General features: G+C 34.1%; 1 protein-coding gene across 1 annotated transcript in view; it reads left to right on the top strand.

The window, feature by feature from the left end:
• The first annotated feature begins 330 nt into the window (after positions 1 to 330).
• The window catches only part of LOC149074475 (saccharopine dehydrogenase-like oxidoreductase), an 82,973-nt gene continuing 64,367 nt past the window's right edge, over positions 331 to 18,936 (top strand). The window contains exons 1-5 of the mRNA XM_089246962.1: positions 331 to 680; positions 9,450 to 9,556; positions 13,483 to 13,563; positions 16,507 to 16,636; positions 16,872 to 16,921. Coding sequence (XP_089103088.1) covers positions 494 to 680; positions 9,450 to 9,556; positions 13,483 to 13,563; positions 16,507 to 16,636; positions 16,872 to 16,921 — 555 coding nt within the window. The 5' untranslated portion in view covers positions 331 to 493. The remainder of the gene's footprint in view (positions 681 to 9,449; positions 9,557 to 13,482; positions 13,564 to 16,506; positions 16,637 to 16,871; positions 16,922 to 18,936) is intronic.

The raw sequence follows: 18,936 nt of genomic DNA, 5'->3' as shown, positions 1-18,936 counted from the left end.
TCACCAAGACAAATGTGGGAGATTAATATTCTCATTTATAGTTGTAATTATCATAACATAATTTATGAGTTGAAAAATAATTTCAATCTTTGACTTCAATAAAGAATAAAGATTCAAGTAGGCTTCGTGTAAAATACGGGAAAACCGGGACACTTTTGCTAAAAAGTCGGGACGGCCAAAAAAATAGAAAATACCGGGACTGTCCCGGGAAATACGGGACGTATGGTCACCTTAAGTAAGAGCTTTACTTATAGCTCAGTGAGCATCTTATACATCGGAAATACGGGACGTATGGTCATGGTGTAGTGGAAGAAAATATAATCTCACCGTAACCGCGCGAAAAATATAACCGCCTCCTTTTCACAAATTTCGTCATCGTGACTCGGCTGTTTTTGTTTTGGTGTCACTTCAACTGTAAGGACCGGCATTAGATGTTAACTGGGTGTTAATTTGTTGATAAAACTTGAGCAATCTAATAGAAATTACATTTAAAATGGCTGTAGCCGGCAATCGAGAATTCGATGTTATTGTATTTGGAGCGACGGGCTACGCTGGCGAATACGTTGTTGAAGAATTAGCCCGTGCTGTTAAAGGAAGTAAGAAAAAATGGGCCGTCGCTGGTAGAAGCGAACAAAAATTGAAAGCTTCGTTGGAAAAAGTGCAGCAATATATGGATGAAGGTAATGTATCAACCATTATATCCTCAGTCATTGTTTTGAAAATAAATGAGCAAATTCGTATCGGAAGAGAAAAATAATTTTTGTCGTTTTTTTTTTTCATATAGCAGTCAAAATGTTGTTCTAGTGTTAAAAAGCAACAAGAACATTAATATGCTTATCTTTAATATAGAATGTTCAAAGTCCAATTTTGTTAATTTTTTGGTACTCTTGAAATTGTTACCTCAACATATAGATATTATACGCCTGACAAAAATATGGTTAAAGGAAGATGAATTATTCAGTTATGACATTGTTAATTATGATCATATGAATGACTATGTAATATTTTAACTGTAGAAAATATAGCAAATCGGGAGGGGTTATTATGTATATTACATTAATAAGTCAATCAAAAGCCTCAAAAAACCTTGAAATTTTATAACTGCTGAAAGCTTATGTATTAACTTGCCAGATTGTGAAATCGATATCCTATTACTGTATAGATCTCACTTGTATACTATTTCACAGTTCAGTGGAGAGTTGAAAACTTTTGTCTCAAAGAAAAAAAAAAACCATGTTAATCACTTTTTATAGTGCATAACTTTTTGAAATATTTGTATGTTAGTATATAACATTTATTCACATAACATATGGCTCTTGGGAAATGGTGGCAAAATATAATAATTTAATTCATAGGGCTGCCTGGAAGAAGACTGTCTCCCTTGGGGCCTATATGGTTATATATATGTTCATGTCTTGTCCTTTCTGTGGTTTTTTTTTGCCCTAAGCCTTGCTCACGTGTACAAATATTGCAGTAGCATAGGAAGTTCTAGCACCCGCTTGACGGGTTTTTTCCTTCATAAGGAAAGAAATGGAGAGCAGTCATTGGTGAAAATTCTTGAAGCAGGTTTTAAACCCGCTTTTTCTATTTCTCATGTGAACGGGGCTTAAATGTATTTTGTGTTTGTTTTCGCAGATACAACAAAAATAAGGGATAGAAAGCAGATGTGAAGAAAGGGAAAAAAAACATGAGAAAAAGAGTGAATTCTTAGAAAAAATAAAAGGTGAGACTGCAATTAAGGAAGGGACAGAAATTAAATAAAAGGCAAAGAGCTAAAATTAGAAATTCAAAAAGGGCAAAGGAGGAGGAGGATGAAATTTAGAACGATGCAAAGAAGAGGAGAGGGGTGCTGGCATTTAGAAAAGGGCAAAGAAGAGGGACTGAAATTGAAAAAAAGCAAGAGGAAATTAAGAATAGTGCATATTGGACATGAAATATGTCATAAGATGACAATGGCTTACCAATTACTAAGTGATAGATGAAGATGAACAAAACTACTAGAGCAAATGCTTCTTGCTTTTTCTCCGCCCCCCCTAACCCCAGCTCTGACTTCCCTGCCAGCTTATTATTCTCATCTAGTTGCAAAAACTCGTTTCAGCCTTCATTGTGACCTTATGAATGGAAGTTTTTTCCCTCCCTGTTTATTGATCCCCCACACATATGATGTAATCGCTCTACTATATATATTGTTCTTTTCCCCCCCCCCCCCATGCTGGAAGCATGAATGTGCAATGTCCTTGGGAAAATAAAAGAGGGAAACAACGTTTGAATGCTTATTGTACCCCCCCCCCCCCATATTAGTCTATGGAAGTTATTTTCCTAAAATGTTTGTAACATGTTTCATAGGCATACACATTCACGTTGCAGGCAAAACTTAGATAGCAAAATAAAGTATCCAACCAGCTGATAAAAAAGAAAGTGAGAATTTGCACATTCGTGCTTCTAACATGAGAGGGACGATATATAAGAGAGAAAGAGAGCACACGTAAGAGGGAAGAAGAAATCTATACTGTTCTCTTATCTACTATACTGATTTTCCCCTTTTATTTCTTTTTTCTATTTTTTTTCTTTCTAACAGAGGAACAAGAAAACCAGTTTTATCACTGATACTTCAAATAGAGATCATCAAAATTTGTTGACAAAAGCCTGGATTGACTTAAACATTTTCTTCTGGAAGAAATGCGTAGCATTTTTCTCTCATATTGTCATCTTGATCATTGGTTGTCAAACTTTTGCTACTCATGGCTCTTTTGCTTTAGTCAATGTTTATTTCTCACTTAATACAGTCAAAATTGTCAGCTGAGTTTTCATTTTGGAATTTAGAAAACAGATGATAGCACTTCTTTAACTCCTAAAATTATTTTTCAGACAGAAACATCTTGTTAAGATTGCACCACATGCACAACATATTCTAGCTTGCACTAATTTGTTATAAATTCATCAAAATAATGTTTATGAGGCACGTGTGGTTTAGTTTATCATTGATCAATTGGTCATTTTTGTCGCATCACATAATTTCCTACACACAAGGGTTAATTAGACCTAGACTTACAATTTATTGCCTGTTCCGAATAGCTGTGTTCATCATTTTTTCTTTTTTATGCTCACCGAAAAGTTGGTGCGCTAACCCCTAGGTGTGGGACTTCCTGTGGTAGCAATCTTTTTCCGTGGTCATGTTGTCACAGTTTCTGTTGTACCTCCACATCAGGAGGTTCTAACAAGGATGAATCAGGCATTGAATTCACCACACCGCCCAACATACTGTGGTACTTTAGGCTAGTATCTTATTGATGTGGGCTACCGTGCCTAGTATGATTTAGTAGTAACCGTTTGATAGTCAACATTTATCTGCAGCTTCCCATAATAGTTTGATAAAGAACTACTTCTAAGGACTGAACAGCCACACATCCCTAACAGCCACAATGCATACTTTAAAAATCACTGATCTAGATGGTTAATAAAGCGGGAAAGCAAAGTTGAGCAAGGGGGAAAAAATACTTGTGATCTCTTTTGTGTCATAAACTATGAAATAATACATGGTGGGCAAAAAGTCCGTAGAAACTTTAAAAATTCATAAAAACCGGAAAAATAATCAAAATAAAAAAACGGTAGCATCGCTAGGTCACTGGAATTTTTTTAAGACAGGAAAAAAAATAACAAAAAAGCAGCCGATAGGTGGCGCTGGTAGGAGCAACTTCGGTGGAGATATGCAAATGAGACGGTTATAAGAACTTGCTCTCCTAATCCTCAATCAATTCACCATTGTGAACCTTGTATGTGAACAAGAATGCTGAATGCAAAAGATAAAGCTTTGTTGGTGAAGTTGTTTTGCTTGAACCTGTGGTGGTAGTCATGCAAAACACATAGTACTGTAATAAACGATTTGGAGACATTCTGTTCGTTATTTGCGTATCTTTTTTTTGACTTGTGTACGTCAGTGCAACCTATTGGCTAATTTAAAAAAAAAAAAAATTCCTGTCTTAAAAACATTCCTGTGACCTAGCGATGCTAACCCTGCAAACCGTTTTTTATTTCCATTATTTTTCCGGTTTTTATGGATTTTTATGAAAGTTTCTACAAACTTTTTCCCACCCTGTATATTAATTAGGCTGACTGGAACATACAGTATCAATACCACCGACCTGTAACTTATTGCAACACCTGTTCTCTACATAAAAGTGGGAGGATAAAATGTTGGAGAATGTGAACACTGGTCTAATGTTATAAAATGGTGACTGAATGGTGTAATAATCTGATAGATTCTTCAACTATTTAAGTAACCAAAAATTTATATTGTATATTTATATTATATTTTTTGCTCAAATGAAAATATGAAGTGTGAAAGAAATTGCTATTTTCCAGAGATGGATCTTGAAGAGGGCATGTAGGTGCACACCTTCCTAGAAAATTTTCAACATTGTCAAGATATTGATTAGATTAACTGCACAAATTATTTACTTCCGTTAATGTTGCCTGGATAGTATGCATAATCTTTAAAAAAAAACATTCATAGAGTATAATGATGGACGAGATAACTCGTCATTGTTTACTGATAAAAGAAAAGCATTGAAGAAAGTGATAAGTGATAGTAAAAAGGAAGTTGAATCTAGGTTGGCAGATAACATTGGCTGTGACCCAAAATCATTTTTTAGGTACATCAATAATGGATTTAGGGGACAGTTGCCCCTCCCCCCTCTCAATAGGAGAGTCTAGGGTAGAGAGCAATGTAGTAGGTATGTGTAGTGTTTCCAATGACTTTTTTTCCATTGGTTTTTAATAGAGAAAACAATATTCAATGTACAAGTGTTGCATGGGATAATAAAATCCTCAAGGATATTCAAGTAGAAAATGTGGAGGTCCTAAATCTTCTAAAAAATGTATGTGCAAGCAAAGCACCATTACCAGATGATATATATCCTAGAGTCCTCAGGAAATGTACTAATGAATTGTTGCAGCCAATCACACAGATTTACAGGAGTAGTGTTGCTGAGGATATTCGAGTGGTTAAAGTGACGGACTCACGATGCGAGGATCCGGGTTCGAACCCCACAGTGGTGTTTGGCTGAAGTTAGTTTTCTGTGGTTTGTTCAACTTCAAGGCGCAAATGCGAGCTGATCTCCCCGTTAGCTACAGAGTCTCGCTACAGAGAGCAACAGTCCTACAACGATAAATCATTCAATCATAACACTTCACTCATAGTTAGAAAAACTGGTGGCAGATGGCAGCACTACACATAACAAGCATTACAGAGAAACAAAAAAACTTCACGTCAGGTTTCACTACACGTCCACGCACATTCCCGCATGTACCGATTCGTTGGGGGTTCCGCGGGGGGGGGGGGTGCATGTGTGGTGTAGCAGTAGTAGGTAGGGCCTCCAAAAAATGGCTCGGGGATCCATGATGTTCTTAAGTCAGCCACCTCGTTGGGCAATTTGCCTGTTGTGGCGTTGTATTTGTATTGTATTGTATATCGGAAGCTTGCTAATGTGGTTCCGATATTTAAAAGGGGTAGTAGAAAAGCTGTGTCCAATTATCGTCCAGTGAGTTCTACAAGCTATCTCAAAAATTTTGGAAATTATCAAAAGACAAATGGTGAAGTGGATAGATGAGAGTAATGTATTTTCATATAATCAGCATGGGTTCAAGAACAGGAAGTCATGTGTAACTAACCTCCTTTGCGGCTTTGAATAAGGGCAAAAATGTAGATGTTTTCTTTGATTTCCAGAAGGCATTTGATCTGGTCCAACATGGTAAACTCTCGAAGTGTTTACACGAGATTGGGGGAAACTTGCTGAATTGAATAGAATTGTGGTCAAGAGATAGGCTGCAACAGGTTATGGCAGGGTTGAAAAAAACCCCAGTTTTTTTGGTTTAACTAGCATTAATATTAAAAATAAAATTTCTGAAAAATTATTAAAACTTCTAATAATTAATTAAAATGTTTATTAATGTAATTAACACTATTTCCATATTAATTAATCAATAAATATTTCTTACATTTTAACAAAAACCAACTTTTCAAATTTATTTATTTTTTACGTAACTCAATGACTTGCTTTGTGTTTGAAAATTCTTATTGTGTTATTACTAACCATATAATATAAAGATGTTTTCTCCAGTATTTTGTATGCTTAATTAGAAAGCTATTTTGCAAAAACTGTATTAAAAATTAGGTAAATATAATATATTTAATGAACCATAAATAATGCAGATTAATTACCAATAATTTTCAATATATAGGGTGATTGTAACTAAACTACTGATTTCAAAACACTGTAAAAAAAAGAATTATTGTCAGAATGACTTGAAAATTTACATGAATATTCCTGCAGCTATGGAATTTTATATGGCAAAGGGGAAAAATATACTTAAAAATGCAGATTTAACGACGCTGTACTCATCCAACACATGGGAAATTTGCTCACAGAATGGATAAATATTCACATCCCAGTCTTAACCCCAGATTACACTATAAAAATTTTATAATTCTTTTACAAATGCAACCAATAAGCTGATTGGTTGCATTTACTCGAATGTAACCGATAAATTTATTGGTTGCTTTTTTCAAGTTTTGTAAAATAACTTTCATAACCTTTTTAGAGTGAAATCCCATCCTTAGATTAATTATTTCTGAAGTATAAAATATCAAATTTTTTTTAAGTTTATAGACTTAATATCATGTAAAATATATATGTAGGTATCGGGGTGGGAAGGGACATACACACACCAAAACTATTGAAGTGCTTCGGGCCTTCAAATGGCCTTACTTTCCTCACCCCCAGAATGTAACCCCCACAAATACGTGGGTGACTATAATTTAGAGCATAGTTTCCCAGCCTTTTTTTGTCCCATCACCCCCTTCAGAAAGTTTTTTTCTCCCATTGCCCCCCCCCCCCCCCGCCAATGCAATTTAACCCATAGGATGCTATTTTATAACCGTAGCTTCTACCGCCCCCTTGAACATTCCATCGCCCCCCAAGGGGGCGTTAACCCCACTTTGGGAATCACTGATTTAGAGTGATAATAAATGGTTTAGAATTACATATGCGCGTGACATTGGTCGGAAATTTTCGAATTTGGTCAGGGAAAGTCGAGGAAATGATCAAGCAGATTTTGCTGGGAACCCTGTATTTTGTCATGTATGTATATATATATATCTATCTTGTTTCTAGTTTTTGTAATTTTTTTTTAATCTGGGGAGGTTGCTGTATTTTAGAAATGTATGGCATCCATATTTGTTATGGGCATCTTTTTCTCAGCCACCTTGTTGGGCATTTTGCCTCTTGTGGCTTTGTATTTGCATTGATGGAATATTTTTGTATTGCATAGATTTACATATAATGTAAAAAATAATTTGATTAATATAAATAGTACACTGCTTAAAACAATTAGGGAAGCACATGGTTTTAACAAAATTATGCAAAGATGTATACCGATAAGTAACATAAAATGAATCATCCATAATTTAAAGCCTAGCAGGAAACGGAAGAAGAAAACTTCATATGCAAATCAAAGTTCATGACGTCAAAAACCAGAAAAAGAAGATAAGGGTAGAAATCTGGATGTTGCAGAAACGTCTGTTTTACTGCCGTAACTGTGAAATTCGATTGCGCAGTATTGTTTTTTGAGACAAGGTGACTTGAGGATGTCTCAACAATGTGATTTACCGGAATTCATGGCATGGCATGTTATAGGCAGACTGGAATCCGGGCAAACACAACATAGTGTCACGGACGCTGTTGGAGTCGCCAGAAGTGTTGTTGCAAGGCTGTAGAATCGATTCCAAGAAACAGGAAATGTTAGACGTCGACCAGGGCAAGGTCGGCCACGCGCCACTACAGCAACTGATGACCGGTATGTACGGTTAACAGCCCGTCGAAACAGAACAGAGAATGCTATGCAGCTGCAAAGACGGTTGCTCTTGGCAGCAGGAAGAAGGGTGTCCACCCAAACAGTACGTAATCGGCTTCATGAGGTAGGGCTCTATGCACATAGGCCAATGGTCTGCATTCCGTTGACCCACATGGGCTGCTGAACATCGAGATTGGGAGCAACGTGATTGGAGCCAAGTGCTGTTTACAGACGAGTCCCGATTCAGTCTGGAGTGTGACACCCGACGTGTTCTGGTATGGAGGGACAGAGGCACTCGAAATAATCCTGCATTCGTTCGTGAAAGGTCACAATACAGACGAGCTGGTTGGATGGTATGGGGTGGAATCAGCATAGGCGGACGTACGGACCTGCATATCATTCGGAATGGCACTTTGACGGCCCGAAGGTATGCAGACGAGATACTGCGACCTCATGTCATCCCTTACGCTGGAGCCATTGGAGATTCCTTTGTTTTCCAGGATGATAATGCCCGACCGCATAGAGCTCGTCTGGTGGAGAACATGCTTGAAGCTGAAATAATACAGCGTCAGCGTGCTCTCCTGACCTGAATCCAATCCAGCATGTTTGGGACATGCTCGGACGATGCATTGCTGTGCGACCAAGACCGCCTGTTACTGTCCAAGACTTGCAGATTGCACTTCTTGAGGAGTGGAACAGTATTCCCCAAAGTCTGATCGATAACCTCATCGCATCCATGGCAAACAGGTGTGCAGCAGTCTTAGCTGTTCGAGGAGACCACACGCCCTATTAAAACTCATGCATCATGTCTAAACAGTACTTTTTTTTATCGTTTACTTGTTACCAAATTGTTGCCCTAAATCATCTTTTCATGTTTTTTCCATATTTTCAAAGAATTAAAGCTTAATTCCAAATTTTTTTACGTCTTTTTTCTGTATTGCGCATTGATACGCGTGTACTATCCATTGTATGCCAATACGTGGCTGTCTCGCACAGTTTTCTTCACTTTTTTGCTTGCTCCCCTAATTGTTTTGAGCAGTGTAGATTACCCATATTGCCATGTCATAATAAAATGCAAAAGGATTTAGCAGCCCCAAAGTTTTTCATGTTGAGCCGACACTGCTGTTTGCTTATTAATTTAAAAATATCTATTCAAAAGGGGTTATCCTTCATATTTTTTGCAAACATGATTTCTCATGATAAACGTAATAAAAGATATTTGACCAAGTATGTCAATAGAGATAGATGATAATGATTTTTTTCTCAGTTAATATACATGAAATCAATAGGCTTTCTGGATATTATGCTGACATGAACTTGGGAAAAAAGTGTTTTCTCTCCACCAGGAACCAAACCCTGGGCCTCTTGCGTACCAGGCAAGCGCACTGACCATTATACTATAGAGAGAAATCCTTTTTTCTTTAAAACACACACGGTAGTGTGACTTGCTGAGTTGAGACATTGCATCCTCTAACTTCAACGACACTTTTTCTAAGTTCACCTTGGCATAATATCCAGAAAGCTTATTGATTTTATTTAAGTATGTCTATATTTGAGATACTGAAATATAATATAATGGTTTATCATTAATTTTTCAGGCACTGATATAACTGATGTTCCTATCGTAGTAGCAGATATCAATGATAAGTCTTCTATTGAAGCTATGTGTGGCAGAACCAAACTTGTGCTGAATTGTGTTGGGCCGGTAATTATTTTATTATTTCGGTTTGACCAACTATAAAGTTTTTACTTGATAAAAGAGTGAAACCTGACCTACCCAAGACAGATCCTTTATGAAATGGAAACTTGATGGAAAACTGATGGGAGGGTTTGTATTTAAGTTTGTTCAGTGAACAAAGAACGCTATTACATAATTTTTAGTGAAAACTCATTCTAATATTTGATTCAGTGTAGAAACCCATTTGAACCAGATTGATATATTTCTGTAGCTCATAGAATAAGGGACAACTTCTTATGAGTAGCTGTTGAAAAAAAAAAAAAACAGGTTTTTGACACTCTTGATGAAGCAGTTTGGTTTAAGCCAGGGTTGTTTGGTTTAAACCATAGTTTAAATTTTGGTTTTTCTCAAAGAATCACATAAAAGTGGCCTAAATATAATTGTTTCTCTTGTAAATTATCATATTAGTTCTTTATTAGCCGAAATTTCTGATTCTCACCACATTTTATAGCTATCAGAGATGCCGCTGTACTCTAATTTACCTGGGTCCAGATTGGTAAATAACCTGGGTTATTGGTAAAATCTGGGTACTTTTTGAGTGAAAGTGGGTCCCTTTTGAAAAAAATTATAGTCCCTTCCCCATCATTCACTGGTATCTCTGTGAATTTTTTCCAGCATGGCTCAGGTCTTTGATCACCTGCTTATATCTCTTCATTGAGACAGAGTGGCGAACCATGTTCAGGGTAAGAAGATGAGGTATCTCTGTGAATCAAATAAATAATTGATTTCCAGAAACATGTTCTATCCAAAGGTTCATTGAAAAAATATATTAATTTACTAAGTAGGTTCGTTTACTTTCATTGTCTACTAGTAGGAACAGCTTGCAAAAAAGCCCATTAATACTGAGAATTTAGCTTATAATAAATCTAGAACAAATATACAGTCAATCTCGCTTATAATGTTCCCATTTAGAACGTTTTCACGCTTAGTACGACTTACTTTCGTGGTTCCACCTCTAAGTAATTTTCATTAAGATTTCTCAGTTTAAGTCTTTTCCCACTTACGTTTTTTATGATGATTTTTTTTAAAAATGTTATAAGCAGGATCCACTGTAATCAAAAGTTGGGCTCACACATTTATATATTTACTAATAAATGAATCTATAAGTTCCATTCTGATTGATTTTTCATTTCATTATAAAAACCTTAGCTATTTCAACAATATCTTGCGATTAAATTTAAAGCAAATGAGATTCTGACACTTATCTTCTGATTCCCCTATTCATATAAATCCTTGCGAAGTGATTTCCTGGCGGAATGATTTTTTTTCCCTCCCTGATGCTCCAACCACTCTGATTTAACTGCCGCATATTTTAACACCTAAACGTGGGGATTACCATTGCGCAATCGTGGGTTCCAAACACGCATTTTCACCAAAGGCGGGACATAAATCAGCTATATACATTGCACAGGGTGATTATAATTAAAGACACTATTTCCAAATGCTTTAAAATGAAAACCATTAGTAAAAATTACTTGAAAATTTGCATGAATATTCTTCAGGCAAAGGATTTTTTTTTGAATTGAAGAAACTTGAAAATGTACTGATAGATGACCCTGTACTCAGCCAGCGGTATAATCTCTTTTGTGCAACCGCATCATCTTGGCACTTCAACAGCATCAGTGTGTGGATAGCACAACACGATCACATAATGCACATTGCAATACCCAATGTAGCAGCAAGCAGCGGCTGATGACTTTATGCATACATTTTTGTGATGTTTTCATGAATTATGAAATCGTGTATTGCTAATTAAATTCTCATTTTTAAATTTTTTGCATAATAATAATTAAATTATTAAAACTTTGCCCCCCCCCCCAAGAGAACCGTTGGCCTTTTATGGTCAACATCAGACAAAGCGAATATACAAATCCTTATATAGACTAGTGCTTGTCCAGGAGCCTTTGGTATATGTGCCACTCATATTGCAAGAAATATCTTGTTTATCAAGTCAAAATCTGTTAAAAATTTCAAATTTTTTGCTCGTCTTGTGAGACCATGCCCGTTAATTGAGTGAAAATTTGTTGAATATTGTTGCTCGTCTCACAAAACACTCTTAAACAAAGTTACTCATCTGAAGTTTTATTGTATACAATTTATCTATGTCAGATATCCGACCATGTTATATTGTTCTTACTTCATGAGTTGTTTAATGACATTTTATTTTTCGAAAATACATGTTGAATTTGCTAAATGGTAACTAAGGACAACTTTAATGTTTTTTTTTAACTGCAGATCCTGTTAGCCAATTTCCAATTTTGTTAAAATGTTTTCCAAAAGAAAGTTAATGTTAATCTGCTTAGCTGGGGTAAGAAACAATTGAGTTTAGCATTTCCCAAACATCTTGAAATGAATACTCTTTAGGTGTTTATCCAGTTAAGTGGTTTCTGAAAAAGATGTGAAACATACTCTCCCTGTGTTTGAACTTCAGTAAGTTTTTCATACCTTGTAGTTTATTTTTCATACCTATGCTTAATTTCTTTATCCTAGTGTAACCCTTTAATGCCCAAAATGACCAAGGACAGCCTAGATAGGGAGCATGGGGTATGTTTTGAGTCTTTTGTGAATGTTGGGGAAGATGTAAACTTTCATCCGAGAGAGGAATTGGAAAGACAGGTCTAAGTCCCGCAAGAGGGTTAGAGGAACAAAAGTAATCAAAATTTGAATGAGTCCATTTTGAGAAGAAACATCCGAGCATATTAAAGAGTTAAGACTGAGAGACAAAGTGTTGAATTTTTTTTTTACTTAACTAAAAGGGGGCTAACAATTGATTTGTTGTCAAAGATATGCTAAACACCCAAGATTACATGATATTTTTTTCCCTCTACTTTGGTAATTGCTTTGTTTGGGTACCATTTTTTAATCACTGAAACATATTGTCTTGTTTTTAATTACCATAAATTCTACAGTATCACAAATATATATTTTCATTTTGTCAAATTAATTTCATTGATGTTACATAATACTTTCTAGTTTTAGTACTTTCAATCAATGCATTTTATCACTAATGATTGTAGTTTCTACTTTTATAAATATTGCCCATATTTTGATATAAATTTTTAGAATTCTGCAAATATTTTGGATTCTGGTACTAAATAAACATGAAATGCTTACAGGTTGAATAGCATTATAATCTATAGTGAATATTTTCTAAAGGTTCATGATAGTGAAGATAGAATTAGAATATAAACTTTTCGTTGGAGAAATTGGTCTCATTCTTAATTGAACAACCTACCTACTGTGAATATTGGTTTTTCTTAGAATTTTAAATCACTCTCCTGAATGTTTCTTTACTTACCATGTCAACACTGCACTTCTTTATTGACGTTGGCAACCATTTTGGGCACATCACATTCAAGTTTGAAATTGTGAAAATCATTAATCTCATATTTAAGAGCTCCATCACATCAGAAACAGCTTTGATCTAACCTAAATACATTTTTACACATGTGGACTGAACTTATCTACTTGGTAGTGTTTGATAATTTTTATAGAACAAATTATTATGACACAACGTAATGGGAACTTAATTTTTTCTGTATAAGAATCATAAATATATGGCTTTTTTTTTCTTGTTTTTCATATGGAAGGCTCAAAAGCCACACACAATCAGTGTAAGTCTATTTTTTTTGCAAATGACTTTTGTATTGCAAGTGCCTTTTTTGTTAAAACTTTCAGTTGCCAAAGCATTCAAGTCTCTATCTTTATAATGCAACAGCAGATAGTGCCGCTTATACTGACCACAGAATTTAAAAATCCTTTAAAAGGTCTTTTTATCTCATTTTAATGTCTTATACTGATAGGCTTCTGAGCCCTCCATATAAAAATTAATTCATTATTGTATGTGTGAATGTAATGCTTTTCTTGTATTTGTTTTTATTAAATACATTTAGTATAAGCTTTATGGAGAAGTTGTTGTTGCTGCATGTGTTAAAATTGGAACTCATCATGTGGACTTAAGTGGAGAGCTACTGGTAATGAATATAGTTTTTTTAATGTAAATTTAAATATTTTCTTTCAAAATGACATGTTATGCAGGGATGTTTCGTTTAAACCAGTTATGGACAAACTTTTTAGAAGCAGGCAAAAAAAGAAAAGGGAAAAATTTTGGCTACCCAGACATATTCATACATTGATTCACATAATTCACATTTTTATACTTAGAAATGAAGTGTTAGAAAAGAATGGGCTATATACTAATGAAGACTGACACGGTTATACATTGCAAATGAAACACAATTGTTTATTTTTTACAACTGTGAAAAAATAGATAGAATAATTTTAATAACTTGTATTTATTGTATGTGTTCTATTTTTCTGCATATGCAAAAGTATTTAAATCAATTTCTATTTAAATTCTCACAACTATATTTTCCATTTGCAAAAGATGGAGCACAATCTTAAATGAATTTTTTAAAAACAATGGGGCATGGGTGAAATGCGCACGTTATTTGGATTCAATTGAAATATGGTTTCCAACTGTTTGAGATGAAAGGGGCTTTGGTAAAGACTTTCTGGACTACACTTGCCAACTATCACAATGTCCATAGTTTCTATGGACTTCCACCATAAAATATGGAACTACAGTAGACTCTCAATAATCTGGTCGTTCGTTGATTCGGCCCATCCAGTAATCCAGCAATTTTTAGGAGGGTTTTCTTTGAGCATATATATATGTAGAAGAGAAAAACATATCACGCTGAACAACTTGTAGTTCAGGGTGTATAAATTCAAAGTTTTAAAGAGTATTTTCAACTAAAGCACAGCGCTGACAAGACTTGATACCCAAAGTATTTGTTTTGCACATTTAAATACAGCTTCAGTTAGGAAACCGTTGCATTATAAATGCTAGTAAATATACCATATCATAGTGCAAAAGTAAGAATAACTAAGTTTGGCTTAAGGATAAGTTACAGGAGTTTCTTAAGCATCATGTACAAGTTAGCATTGCCAAATTAAATGGCATTTTAGTCCTACAATTTAGTATTTTGATCGCAAGGTATATTTCAATGTTATGCACAATAAGAGTATCGTTTTAAGTATCTAGATAATTTAATAATAGAAATCAACACACACCATTTCACACACACACATATATGATGTGATAAACTTTTTTAAACACTTATCTATTGTAAAAAGAGTACAGCAGATGGTTTATATCAAAGCACATATATATATGCAGTTGAAGAAATTTTGGAAGGTCATAAGGGAATGTCAAATCATTCCATAGTTTTCCCTTCAGTGTTTATGTTATGCTTTATTCAAATTGTATATTTTATTTTTAAAAAACATATATATTGTCCAAAATAATTCTGTAGAGTAGAAAATTATTTTGCAATCATATTAAATATTTATTCTTTGTATAACAGTCACTTTAAACATTACATGCAATTAACGTGTGTATTTCTAATGGGAATTTTCATATTGAAAAGCAATATTTGAGGTTTTTGATGTGACAGTTTAAACCATCAAAAACCTGCCAACCCTGCCTGTATAATAAGGTTCATTGACAGTAGCTCCTAAATAACAATTATTTAGGAGCTATGGATTATATAAGTCTTTGTATTTTAATCTATTTTATTTTTACAACCCTTAATGTTTTGCAGCTTGGAGCTACTGCATCCCTCACACCTGCTCAAGTCCGGTCCTAGAACATCAATTAGCTATGATTCCATGAGCAAAGTAAACAGCAACTTACTATCAGATAACAACAGCATGGAAAAAAATTATAATTGGCTGATCATAGATTTTTAAGTAGTGACCGTATTAATTTTATGAGGATGAGCATCGATAGTCCAAAAACAGATAAATTTGACCCTGAATCTAATCAGATGTTTTTACGGGGGGATTGTTAGGGAAACGTTCTACTTCACCAAACACCAACTCTGGCCATATCACTATATTGCAATTTACTGCCGTTAATGAGATGGGTTGGAAATAAAGACGCTGTCTGTCGGTGGTTGCCTCATGTTCGTTAGGGAAAATATCATATCTATATCTTCCCTCAGGTTCGAACCCAGGACCGTGACAACAACCTTCATGGTGTTAGACGAGCATCTTAACACCACGTCACTTGGACTAAGGAAAACATTCTAGCAAATGGTGGTGAGAAAAATAAGATTGCCAAAGTCTGTGGTGGTTTCGATCATATCATAGCAGTGATAAGGCAGATTCAGATAATTTATATTAAAAATTTGTGTATTTATTTATATTTTATTATATTTTTTTGAGGTCAATAATGGAGCTATTTTGAGTTCTTTTTAACAATGAGAAATGATTTTCTAATTAAATATGTGCTATATATAACCAGGAATAAGACCATCACCATATTTTTTCATATACTGTGATACCTTGGCTAACAAAAATGATTCATTCTGGAATCACATTCTTTAGTCAAAACATGATTTCCCATAGATTTCTATGGAAAATTGTTTGATTCGTTCGATTCTGTCCAAAATTTAAACGTGTTTTTTAGAACGCTATAAAAAGAAAAAAAACTGACTTACGGCTAAAATGAACAGCTTCAAAATTTAATCTTTTATTTTACATGAAATGGTTCAAACACTTTCAGAATGAGAGAGGTTTACCTGGAAAAAGATTCTGAGGTGGACATGAGTTAATAGGGTTCGAGTAAGATTAATTTTGATGATAATTGCCATGAAAATTCAGCTCATGACTGGCTGTTTTATATTAGCATATACATCTATATTAACAAAAATGTTTGCCAACTGAAGCAGAAAAATCACAGAAAAAATCTTTGTAAACCAAGGTGTTTGTTAGCCGAGGTATCGCTACATAATGAAGTAATATCGAGCTATTGTGAATAATCTCCAACACAATATTTTCCCTAATGATAGTTTTTAAAAACTGTTTTCTTATAAATATTATTGTTAGAATATACTTGATATATTTTATAGTATATGGAATCAATGCAAGCCAAACACTTTCATGAGGCAGTGAAGAAAGAAGTATATATAGTTCAAGCATGTGGGTTTGATTCAATTCCATCGGATTACGGTATAACTGTACTTAAAAAGAAATTTCAGGGTTAGTTCAAGAAATATTCTTTGTAAAATTTGGTTCAATTTTATCGGATTATAGTATATTTGTGTTAAAGAAATTTCACAATTTATACAATTTGAATGAATATAAATAATTCTGCACAAAAAATAAAATTTAGCTTTAGAAAATTTTGATTGCATGTGTGAAAATATTTTTCTTGAACCTTGTATTATTCATTCATATTTTCACTTTTTTTTTTTGTAAAATATATATTTTGCAGGTGATCTAAACTCGGTTGAAATATATGCTAAAGTAACTCCCGGACCAGACGTATGTCTAGCATCCTTTTGAATTTTTATATTTAAAAATTTTTTTAATTAGTATAGTGTAGTAAGTTTTGCTTAGGCCTATATAAATTCATCCTAACTTTTACTTGCACATTCTTAATGATCCAATCCACCATCAAAAATTTATCTGTTTCATGGATGGATTTCAGAATTCCCGTTGTAGAGCAAACACATCATGGGGCAAAAATGTTTGTGGAATGAACATTATACAACTGATTTTTAGTGTGAAATTAATTTATTATAGCCAAATTATGCAATATTGCATGCTATTTTACTCTGTCCATGTATGCAAAATTATGTGATTTAAATGGTGACAATTATGGTGCATTGAAATTTTTAGCCCTTCTCCCAGAAGTTTGGTTTTACTCTCTGTGTACAAGTTTTTTGTGTTAATCATTCCATAATCATGTTTGTGGCCTTTCTTGTTACACTTAGGGTAACCCCCATAGAAAAAAAAATGAAGTCTGGTAATTGTGTGTGTGTGTGTGTGTAAGAGCGAGAGTGCATGCTGTATATAGTGTTAGTCAAACTACTTCCTGGAATTCTCAGATCCAATTAAGTTTACGGGCAGTAAAAGGAACAATCAAAACCATTCTCAAGTCAAAACATTTATTTACAAACACTATTCAAATACACTTAACATTAATAAATACCATTAATCTGTTTCAATAATTTAAACTAACTCAAATATGGAACTTAGAATACATTATCTAAAAATCTTGCAAGAAAACAAGAGATCTCACCCAATAAAGTCAAAGATGATCAACGTATTTCTATTCAACATCGAGCATTCAAGTGGATCCCGATGGTGGTTGAGTATTCAGTCTCTTGAGATATGATGAGACTTTCCAATCACCTGAAGATTCAGTCACGCAACACACATCTCAATTACGGAGAACACACACCTCACAGGACATCCAGAGAATTTGTTGGATGACAGGGAAGAGCATTGTAAGATCTTATCCAAAGAACACGTTTTCACATTAGATAAATGGATCAACACAACATATTAAAATACTAACTACCTGGACCAGCCAGAATAGCAAAGATGAGCCCTGGCACAAAGAAAAATATTTCACCACATAATTAATAGAATTAACTAGTTATTAGTAGATTCCAGCAGTGAAATTATATTTATGATCAGATAATTTTTACAATGAAACTCCTACAGTGTGTCTCATAAGTGTAGAAAATGTTATAGCTCTGTTGCTAAAAAATATTCAATAAATTAATTCCTTTAGGCCTTCAGTACCTTGAGGCCACAAAGTGTTTCTATTAGTATTTTAATAATTACATATTAGTATTTTAATAATTACATATTAGTATTTTAATAATTACATATTAGTATTTTAATAATTATATGTTTGTATTTGTGTACCATTTGTTTGACTTTGTGTATTACTAGTGTATTATACAGGGTGTCCTGTAAGTGCTAATGCAGCCTTTAACTCATCAAATGTTCATCATGGAGGTATGATTCCAATTTAAAAATGTTCAAAATGTGTTCAGAAACCATTCTGTACCAGTTTTGAGAGTGAAAATACAGAGAGTCATAAAATAAAAAAAATCTTCATTTTTATGTGGTCCCTTTGTTTTCTTACTTCCAATAGAAAGTTATTGCCCTGACACCAACAAAAAAATTCGAAGTTTCTAAGTGCAATATTTGTTTTGTTGAGATATTTGAATTAAAAAATTAGAGAAAAGTTATGAAAGAACAGTAGAAACTAACAGACAATGCTCCATTCCTTTAGTTATGATGTCCTTTCCAGTTTTTCTCCGATTTTTGAATTCAAATATCTCAGCGAATATTGCATTTAGAAACTTGCACTTTTTGTTGGTCTTAGAAGATACAGGGCACAGGGCAATAACTTTCTGTTCGGAAGTAAGAGGACAAATGGACCGCATAAAAATGAAGATTTATTCTTATTTTATGACTCTCTATATTTTCACTTTGAAAATTTGTACAGAATAGTTTCTGAACACATTATGAACATTTTT

Source organism: Pholcus phalangioides, unplaced genomic scaffold, assembly GCF_987345545.1.
Source record: "Pholcus phalangioides strain wild (caught in Gottingen) unplaced genomic scaffold, Ppha-v1.0 ptg000017l_1, whole genome shotgun sequence".
Lineage (NCBI taxonomy): Eukaryota > Metazoa > Arthropoda > Arachnida > Araneae > Pholcidae > Pholcus > Pholcus phalangioides.
This window is presented reverse-complemented; position numbering and strand designations above follow the sequence as displayed.